The sequence below is a fragment of the Aptenodytes forsteri genome, unplaced genomic scaffold (genome assembly GCF_000699145.1).
Source record: "Aptenodytes forsteri isolate BGI_AS27 unplaced genomic scaffold, ASM69914v1 Scaffold7, whole genome shotgun sequence".
Lineage (NCBI taxonomy): Eukaryota > Metazoa > Chordata > Aves > Sphenisciformes > Spheniscidae > Aptenodytes > Aptenodytes forsteri.
Genome location: NW_008795919.1, coordinates 755101 through 765296, shown reverse-complemented (window position 1 = coordinate 765296; position 10196 = coordinate 755101). Strand labels below are relative to the sequence as shown.

General features: G+C 51.1%; 1 protein-coding gene across 1 annotated transcript in view; it reads right to left on the bottom strand.

Moving 5' to 3' along the window:
• Positions 1-5215: 5215 nt before the first annotated feature.
• Positions 5216-10196, bottom strand: part of RSPO1 (R-spondin 1) — a 5855-nt gene continuing 874 nt past the window's right edge. The window contains exons 2-5 of the mRNA XM_009284726.1: positions 8166-8357; positions 6817-6966; positions 6197-6385; positions 5216-5373 (exon numbers count right to left, since the gene is read on the bottom strand). Of these exons, the coding sequence (XP_009283001.1) occupies positions 5216-5373; positions 6197-6385; positions 6817-6966; positions 8166-8357 (689 nt within the window). The remainder of the gene's footprint in view (positions 5374-6196; positions 6386-6816; positions 6967-8165; positions 8358-10196) is intronic.

Here is a 10196-nt window from a genome sequence, read left to right as displayed (position 1 = left end):
TTTCAATTTTCAACTTTCTATTTCTTCTTCTTCAAATTGGCTGCAGTGGGATGTGGTCCATACTGCGTACCAGACAGGACAGGGGGGTTAGTGATAGATGCCAGGCCTGTCAGATCGGCCTCAGCTCCGTTGACACGACTGGCCTGACCATCGCTGAAATGAAATCATTTCGAATTGTATGTGGCCTCTTCCTTGTCAAAATCCCAGTGAATGTGGTTATGTGATGCCATCAGAATGACTCATTGCAATAATTACATATGTTCTAAGGGGTTATTCCCATTGTATTATTAAAAACTAGTGATGTTTGATTTTTGGCAGGGACTGTCTTCCTTGTATGATCTACAGATTTTGTCAATTAAATGAAGGAAAAATAGATTTCCAAGACTTCAGAACAAGACTGGACTTGTACTCAGAGCACTTTTTCGGTGTGGTATTGAGCTACTTTGTTTTATTTAATAGGATAAAGGCAACATCAGCCATCTTGCTCTCCTTGTTGCAGTGATTCCCTGCAGAGCACAAGGACAGAGGTGGGTTTCATAGCTAGCCTTCAAAATCATCCCAAGCACTGCCAGAAGATACCGCAGATGGTTTATCACCACAGTAGTTTTCCCAACTCAGTTCCTCAGGAACGGGTTCTCAGGGATGTAGCTTACAGGAGTGGGAGGCAGGGCTCCTTGGCAAAAGGCTCCAGGTTTGACGGCTCCTTGACAGAAAAAAACAAAAGCGATCCCAGATATTATTGCCTTGGATCTGGAGTTCCCAAAATGGCGACTGAAAGCAATAGGAGAAAGATGGAGGGAGGAGAAAACTGAAGTCAAGCAAAAAAGGCCAAAAGGTGAAAAAGGACTTTGCGAGTGCGGGCTGCGCTGTGCCCAGCAGGATCGAGCCCTCGGAGCGAACGTCGTGCTCGGTCCCGCACGGTTCTCGCAGGCTTGCAGAGCCTTCTGCTTTACTCTTTGAACGTACGCCAGTGCTGCAGATCTCTCTCACAGGAATTAAGTGTTTACTAGCAATCTGGAAGCTGAAGCATTTACATACAGATGTTTTACTTTTGTGATTTGATTTTGATAGTCATGAAAAGTGACTTCTTTTCTGGAAAGCTGCACGTGCTGCATCATGCATGTTAGCCTTGCGTGTCGCAGGATTTGACGTGGCCTTTTGCAGGCCGTTTCAGCGGTGAATGGCAGACGAGGTTCTAACCAGGCGGGTTTGCTTGTGCTGTAAATAACAATATATTATCTACCTGGTTGCCTCTTTTTTTTCTGCTAAGATCCTGCTGCTCTTCAAAAATCATGGAGATTCTGGCCAGCAGCTCCATCTAAACTATGGTTTGGGATTCAGTTGGGTGTAATATATGATCATGTACATAAATGCCATCGGCGTGATTTATTTATGGTGACTGGTTAAATACCGCTGATATTTCTGTAATTTTAATAGAGGGGTTTTTTTTAAATGTTATGCCTAACATCTCTCTCTGTGAAGACTATTGACTTAATAAAATTTGTAAATATATATAAAATATCCCTTTTAGTGTTCTCAGACAGTGTAATCCAAATAATAGTATTAGGGATAACCTGTTTCACTATCCTACTCTATTTCCTTTAATCAAAGCTAAGATTTCTTCCGAGTGAGAAATCATTTTAACATAAACATGAACTAAAAAGTATATACATCGCCTCCATCTCCATGGGGGTAGAAAGCCAGTAAATTATTGTTTGAGGAGTATGTGTGCACACATTTAACTTGACTGTAGCTGATGAAAAAAACAGATTTATATTACACAGAGAGGATAAGAATGTAATACAACCAACCTGTGTTTGGTGAAATTTGTCTGCTTTACCTCCTAAATCTCGGCAAATGAGATAGAAATGAAACGGTTCCAAACCCACGACTGTAAGCTGTTAATGTATTATTCCTTGCCCTTTGTTCCCCATTACATGGGATGAATTACCCAAAAGCTAAGCAAACTGCCTAGAAACTGCAGATTTTGAGTAGAAGTCTGTCCAGTGAATAATCACGTGTGTTCAACAGTATAAATGAAGACGTTTTCTATGCAAAGGAGTTTCTGACAAAGGATCTGTCTGTCTATACATCTAGGAACTACTTCTCCAGTTCAGCAACTAGATGGTCAAAGTACAGAGCACGAATACGCGCAGAAGCCGGAGCAGCAACGTTTCCATGCCATGATCCATAGAGGTACGTTTGGCTTCTGGACGGTGGCAGGTAGACAGAAGTTACTTAGGAGAAGCTCGCCCTCTCTAGACGTTTTTGGTCAGTTGGGATTTGACTCCAGTTTTGGTGAATAAAGCAAACAAAGCTTGTTCAGCAAACCCATTTATTTATTTGTTTAAAGAAGCATATTTTACAGTGATGCTACGGAGAGAACACCACAACAGATTTTATTTGGTGGGCTGAAAGAGAGCATTCGTGTGCATGTGAGTTGGGATGACATCAACCTATCTAAGGAAATCTCTGGCTTGGACTGCTGAGCTCAGCGTGCAAATCACGTTGGTCAGAGGCAAAATGTTTCTGAATTCGTAAATGAACCAGCTCTCTGGGATTGGGAATAAGCACAATTCTCGAGCTGATTAAAAAAAGAAATTTGATTTGTTTTTTATATTTTCCTCCTAATTTTTCTAAAACAATTTAAAATCACCCATACTGAAAAATCTGGGATTTTCTTAATATGTGTTTTAAACTTGCCTTTGCCTTTCTCCCTTTTTCTTCCCGTTTTGCTGTGAAAAAGGAAGAAAGAAGGGAAAAGGCTACAGCAGAAAGAAGTTTGTCAGTTTTTCTAAAAAACTCTAGAAAGTTCTATAAAATAGGTTGTGTTGACTTATTATATGCAGTTTAGTTTTGAAATAGTTGTGCTAATATTGCCATGAGTTACTGTAGGGAATCCAGTCAGTTAACAGAGCCTCCGTGTATAAAACCTTACTAATGCACTCTCGCTTCTCTCTAATCCTTGTTGAGAACTGGATTGAGATACTGCAGCAGGAGGGAGGAAGGAGTCGTTTATGAATTAGCAAGCTGAGGTTCATGAAAGGGTTACTGATCATTGCTGCTAAGAAGCGGAAGGGAAAAACGGTTCTGCTTACATGCAACGCCATGGCACAAACAAAATACTTATCTCACAGGCTAGCTGAGGCTAGAAAATAAAGTGAGATCTGATCTTTCAGCTGGGAGGCTTTCAGGAATCGTCTGAACGTGATCCATAAACAACTCAAAGGATGACTTTTAAGAACCTCTTTCTCTCTCTGCTTGGTATGCTGGTCGTTTATCATTGTGCTGAAATGGAATCCCCTTTAAAAGATATAACGGCTTCTTGTTTACTTAAACACAAAGTGGACGATGGGCTGAAAGGTTTTGCTGCCAGCAGAGCAGTCATGGAGAGCTTGGTACAGCTCTGGAGCTGAAACAACTGTGCAGCTCCCACGTCCTGCATTGAGCCAAACCAGCCGCAAAGCGAACGGGGCGAGGGGAGGGTTTAGGTGTCCTCCACCGAAGCCGAGTCCTCGGCGGGCGCCACGAACCGCCGGCTCTTCTCAGGAGAGGACCAGGACTGCCAGGCGTGGGCAGGCGACCCGTTGGAGGGAGCGGGGGGCTCTCCCGCAGGCGTCCCCACACACTCACTGGCTCGCTCTGCTCTCCGAAACCGCAGAGCAGAGAAGGTGGTACAGAAGCAAGCGCAGCAGAGACTGTATTTGCCAGGTTTAGCTTTGGGGTGAGCTTTTCCCTGCCCATCACCTTACTGGGGGAGCTAGGAGCTCCAGCAGCATGTCACTGATCCAGCCCGGGCACATCTCTGGGAGCCACAGCACCTCCCCTGGCTCTGTCCCTCGGGACCAGAGGGCTTTTGCTGAACTCTAGTGGAATTAAATGTCTGCACATATTTATATCAAGGAAGCACATTTTAAAATATAAGGGAAACTGAGCGGTATTCCACCTCGTGACACTGCCGAGGGTAAAGCTCTCTGTGCAGAGAAGGCAGCGTTCACGTGCGCCCTGCGCGGGTCTCACCAGGTCTCTGTCCCGCACGCTCCTCGTCCCGGTTCCTCTGCCCAGGTGTCGGCTCTTGCAGAGCAGGAGCGCTTGTGCTGAATCCAGGGAATTCCAGTTGGTGGCATGCAGACCAGTAGTTTCTACCAAACTTAGAAGTTTGCTTCTCTTCTGCAGAGCCCGAACTGTGCCTTCCCCCTCCCGCCTACCTTCCCTCCTGCTATGCGCCTGGGTGGTGTCCGGGCAGACGGACGAGCGTGTCCCTAGCCTGGGATGGAGTCCTGCAGCTGTGACTGTACAGGCGGAGTCACAATGTTTCAGCAACCTGTGGTTTGCTGTAACCTCTCATTTTCTCAATCTGCTGCATGTTAACTGGATCCTTCAGTGGGAAATTCCTCAGGGGGCTCCGCGGAGCACAGCTGGGGTCCTGCGAGCGCAGGACGGCTGATTTGTGGCTGCAATGCAGCTGGCAACATTTTCTGGGATTTTCTTAAAGCTTTGGTGAGTTTCCCTTCCACAAGTGAGTCTCTGTCCTGTGGGACACCAGCCTCCATAGGGGCCAAGGCATGAACCACACACTCAGGAAGCTGGTTGTCATTTTGTTTTTTGTTTTTTAATTTGAAATAACTCTTTGAAGCAGATTCAGGGCAGATACCACTGACCTCTTACCACAAACGTTTAACATGTATTCTCAATGATAAAGTCATACAGCTTAAAACACAAAATAAAGGGTGGGGGTAAGAGAAGGAGGCCACTGGCTTTGTGTGAGTCCGGGTCCCAGGTCGGGGAGAGCGGCCGTGCGGGTCCAGTCTCATCCCTCTGGCTGCAGCCGTGCTGCGCTGGGGCCACGCGGCCGGTCTCAAGTTGAGGCCTTTGGTCATGAAGTCTCGCGTCTGGGTCCTTTGCTGACTCATACTCCACCTCTCCTCCCCGCAGCATCCCCCACGGAGCCCTGGGGAGGTGGGCTTCCCTCCATATGTGCTCCCACTCCTCTTCTGGGCAGCATCCTTCCGCAGTCCTGGGTGGTGTGTGTGTCTGTGTGCAGCCTCCTTAAGTACTGTGTATGTGGTTTCTGTCGGGTCTGTGGGTCAGTCTGGGAGTATATGTCTGTCTTTCTGGACATGTGTACGTGTTGTGTAGCAGTGCTGTTGTTCAATAAAGCTTTCATATACATAGCAGCAATGAAGTCTTGCCATCAGGTGACGTAAAGGGGCAGCTACTGGGCAGGGCTAGCAGACGTCGCGGGGACCGCAGCCCCTCTCTGTTTGCTCTTCCTCTTCTTGGTGCCAGACTTAGCGTCTTTGGTGTCTTTCCGATTTCTGTTCCCATTCGCATTATCTTGCTTTCCTTGCTCTTCCTTTTTCTTCCTTTTCCCTGCAGTAAAGCAAAGGGGCACCGTGAGTCTCTCTGGCAGAGCGAGCTGGCCCGCGGCCCGCTGCTGCCGGGGGTGGCCCAAAGGGCCTGCGCCCCTCCGCACACACAGAGGTGCCCGAGAGCCGCCCTATCTGCCAGGCTGTGCTTTGCATTGCGAGCTGTTGCCTAAATATAAACAGGGAAGAAGGATCAAATCAGGATTTAGCTTTGTAATTGTCGGTCTCCAGCAGAAGTGTTAACACTTGCATTTCTCTGCGGCTGCATACCAAGCCCCTTAGCTAACGCACGCTGCTGTGTGCATCAGAGGAACAGATCAGCCGTGTCTGCCTCCCCCTGCCCGGCTGTTTAATCCCTGTGGCGTTAGTCACTGCTCAGAACCGATTTCCCTCAAAACACTCAACCCAGCTGCAATCCTTGTCCATCCCGTAAGAGGATGACCAAACCTGAAGACACTAATTCCTGGGAAAAACACAGACCTAAGCATTCTGGTAGAGGAGAAGACGACTCCCCTCCCCTCACCGCAGCGCACAGGCGTGCACCTTGGGCTGCTCAGCTGCCTTGCTGCTCTCTGGCCAGGGAAGAAGCTAAAACAGCTGAAAGCCCGTGGGACACATGGCAAGCCGTGCTGAGCATCACCCATCCGGGGGTCTGTGCCAGTTCCACCCAGGGGTCTTTCTAGCTGCTGTCATGTTGTGTTCCCTGTACCGTAGAGGGGTAGTGAGATGCGCAGCACATTTATGATACTGGACAATTGGCTGGATACTTGTGCCTGACAAATAAAGGATGCTGGGGAGGGATGGTGAGATATTCCACGTCTGCTCACCTTCAGGGCACTGGTTCTTCTGCACAGTGCATCTCCGTACCTCCGTGGTGGCAGGACACAGAGACACGTCTCCGGAGGGAGCCTGCAGAATCCGCCGTGTTCGGTCTTCGTTGCCCTTCTTGAAGCCACAGAGCTTCCTCTTCTTGGAGCAGGGCCCCCAGGGCCCCCACTCACTCATTTCACATTGTGCTGCCAGATAACAAGAGAGGCCAGCAGTAACTCTCGTTTCTCCGTTGCTGCCTCAGGACTTCCCGGAGTCCTTGCACACCATCGCACCTCTCCCCCACTGTAGGCTTGAAGGGTATGTGTGTTTCCCCAGCAGCTTCCTAAGTTTTCAAGGCACCCCCTTCCTTGCTGTACTGCACAAACTCTGAGTCACGCTTCACAAACATGCGGCTGCAACGCTGGGGTGCTGCTCCCCGTCTAGGCTGGTTTCCAGAGGGCTCTGCCCGCTGAAGGGCTGGGTCTGGCCTGTACCGTCACCCACTCAACATGGGTACGATGAGCCATCGTCTCTGAGGGGTTCGTTTTATCATCTAAACCAAACTGTAGCAATACATGCGACTGGGCCCGACAAGACGCACAAAAAGCTCAGTGAAAGGTGCCTGAGCATCACTTACCAGGACTGCTGCACTCCATGGTGCCGTTGGCAGCAGAGTAGCCTTCGGGGCATGTGACGTAACATCTTCCTTTGTGCAAATACAAACCTTCCTTACATTTTGTGCAAAAGTTTCGACTGAAACAGGACTCACAGTTCTCAATTTTGCATTCTGGGGAAAAAAACCACAAAGCCGTCATGTAGTCTGATGTGAGCAAAAGACTCAGGAAGCTGTTGACTGCTAACTGGAGTTCACTCCTGACTCCACGGGGTCTGCCAACAGCCAGAGCAAGCCTCTGAACGTCCTGCCAGGCCTGGTTGGGCTACTCAGAAGTCAGTTTTCTTTGCACCGTTCCCTGGTACGGGACAGAGCCACTGTGCTGCAGCTCTCACAGCCAGCAGCAGCTGCTGTCAGATCGAAACCAGGCAGGGTAGAAGAGGTTTGGGCTGGTGTTCAGCTTAAGCATCAGTCAGCCAAAGTGGGACAGTGCAAAGAATAAAGTCCCGTATCAACTGCTCCAGCTGCAGCTACAGTACGGGCTGCAAAGAAACGGAGTTAGATGGAAATCTGGCCATGTGGGCAGTTTGCATGAAACTGCCAGGGAAGTGATCGCATTTTTCAGTCTCTGGCTGAAAGAGGCAGCTCCAGGCCAAGGATCTCATTCGGAGAGCTGCTTGGCTATGGTGAGTGGGCAGAGGAGAGAAAAAAAGGTACTTGTGCGAGCAGTACCTTAAAAGCTGAAAGGATCTCCCTCCTCCTCCTTCCTCCCAAAGAAAGAGGGTGCCAGTCTGGCAGCCCAAGTAACAGAGCTTCCCAACTGTCCTGCAGGATGCCATGTCCACAGCGTACCTGGGCGGTGCTAAGCATGCTGCGACGGGGTAACCCAGCCCTGAAGGCTTCGCCGGTGGCCCTCTGCTCTAATGGAACACTGGTCCATTGCCACCACCTGCCCACAGCACGGAGAGACCCACAGAGGCTCTCAAAGACCAGGAAGGCCAAACCTCAAGTCAAAACCTGCATGGAAGGGCTGATGTGGGGGCAGTGGATGCTTACCCACCTTCTGAGGGCACTGTTTGGGCAGTATCTAGCGGCTGGTCAAAGGGAAGGAGCCTGGCTGCACGCTGCACTGGCTGCACAGTGCCGTGGCAGGGAAGCGCCTGGGCACCCAAGGTGCGTTAGCCAACATCAGCATGAATTATGGGGTTATTCCTTGGGTAGATCGCTGCCCTGCTCAGCACCTCCTTCTCCCCTTCAGTAGAGCCACAGCATCTCCTCTCCCCTGACTGGAGGCGGCACGATCCCCTGCAAAGCACTGCAAAGCACCACTACCCCCCTGCATTTCGCCCTTTCCCTCCCAGCCCCGTACTCACTGATGCACTTGTTCATGTCTGTATTGCGAAGGCCGAAGTATCCCAGTGGACAAGATGGTAGGCAAATCCCAATTTGCCGGATATCATTCCTCTCCAGAAGGATGAAGAGTTTGGGGGAACATCTCAGGCACCCGTTGAACTCGGAGCACAGGTCACAGCCTCTGGCACAGCCCTGACTCAGCTCAGTGCTAACTGGAAGAGCAAGAGAGAGGCAGCGGTTAGTGCCTGCCTGCACGGCCGGCCTCTGCACGTACCGGCTTCAGCCCCAAAACACCGGCACCACCAGCAGGAAGGGCAGGGACCAGGGCAGCCCGAGGGCTGGGGTCCTGCTGCACGGACACGCTCGCTGTGGCTCCCGGCACCACTCTGGCCGGGCGTCACGGCCCTGTGCCCAATGCCCACGGGCACTAGCACCGCACTGAGCACAGGCGCAAGGGTCGTGACAGCAGCAGCAGTGAGGAGCAGGACCCAGAAGTAGCCACCAACGCTTCACAGAGTCCCAGTGCTGTCTCCCCACCAGCCCCCTGCCTCCCAGCCCTGTCCATCAGCCCTGCTGCCCACGCTGGGCAGGTGCCCACGAGGGACACGTGCCCGGGTGGGCCAGTGCCTCCCTGCCACGTCCTCCCTGGGAGCTGACTGTGCCGCCCTGCCGAGCTACGGGCACACTGCAGGATGAGAGGGGACCAGAGCCACGCGGTGCTGGAGTGAAACCGCCTGACTAATTCTGTGCTGTGCTTCAGGCCAGGCTGTGTCCCAAGCTAGATCTCGCTCTGACCCCGCTTATGTTAACTATATCTGACAGTGCAGGAGATTTTACTGCCCCCAAAATAGAGATGTGTTCTCAGCTCCTAAGTTCAGTCCAAGAAAAATACTCAATCCCATGTCTTGAGAGTTTTCTGCTTTTAATTATCATATAAAATGCTGCTTGTTTTGAAACCAATAGCATTCTTTGCAGGCTAGAATGCAGGTTATTTTTATTAGTTTATTATGCAAGCAGTGTCCTTGTTTATAGAAAAGCTGTGTATTTAAAAATGTATTCTTTTAAATACTGTGTTTACTACACTTCAAAAGCAAGCGCGGAGCACCACAGTGTTCACATGCCAGACCGAGAGGTAAGAAAACTTTCCTCTCCCCCGGCAGTGACCCGAGACCCCGGCAGCTCCCCTGCTGCCTGTCCCAGCCCCATCGCTGGGTCCGCGGGCGCGGAGGCTGCCGCAGCATCGGAAAATGAAACAGAAAGCACATGGGGGTCCCCAGCCCCACGGACCCTCAGCGCCCGGCTGCCAGAAGGGTTTGCTGGGTCTGGACTGGGACCTCCCCTTGGCATTTTGGGCCCTGGCCCCCCGTATGCAGGGACCCCCAGGGGATCCGGCCCCATCCCTCCCGCAGCGCTGGGCCATGGTGCCAAGGTCTGCCTCTATGGCAAAGGTATAAACCGGGCCCTCGCTGGAAATTGCGCTTTATAGCATTAGCCATGACATCAAGTTTTCCTTGTTCTCACAGGGCTCAGCAGACCCAGTTTTAATATAAAATCATTTTTATATAATTTAATTTAAAACAGTTTTAATGTAAAACAGTTCTAAAACTGGTTTACATAAATGAGGGCAAACCCATGTGGCTGTCTTGTGCCAAATTCAGGCTGCTGCAGCAGCCCCCGGCTGGGACCGGCCAAGGACTGTCTGGGCTGGAGGGGTAATTAAAATCCATATTCCCCGTGCACCTCGGGTCCCACCACGGCCCAGCCACCCCACGGCCCGACGCACTCATGCGTGGCTGCTGCGCGGGGCAGAGCCTGCCGGGGGGGCTCCAGGCAGGACGGGGTGGCCATGGGGGAAAGGACGGTGCAGGGCAGGAGCCTGCCAGCAGAGCAGCGCCGGGGAGGCGGATGGGGAGTGATGCACGTGCTCACACGCTCTCTTCCCTGCCCTCTACTGCTCACTTCTCCCGGGAAGGCACCTGACGATGGTGGGGGACTCAGAGGCTGCCCGCCTCGGTGGGGGACAGGGCGGGACGTGCACCCCCGGCTACAAT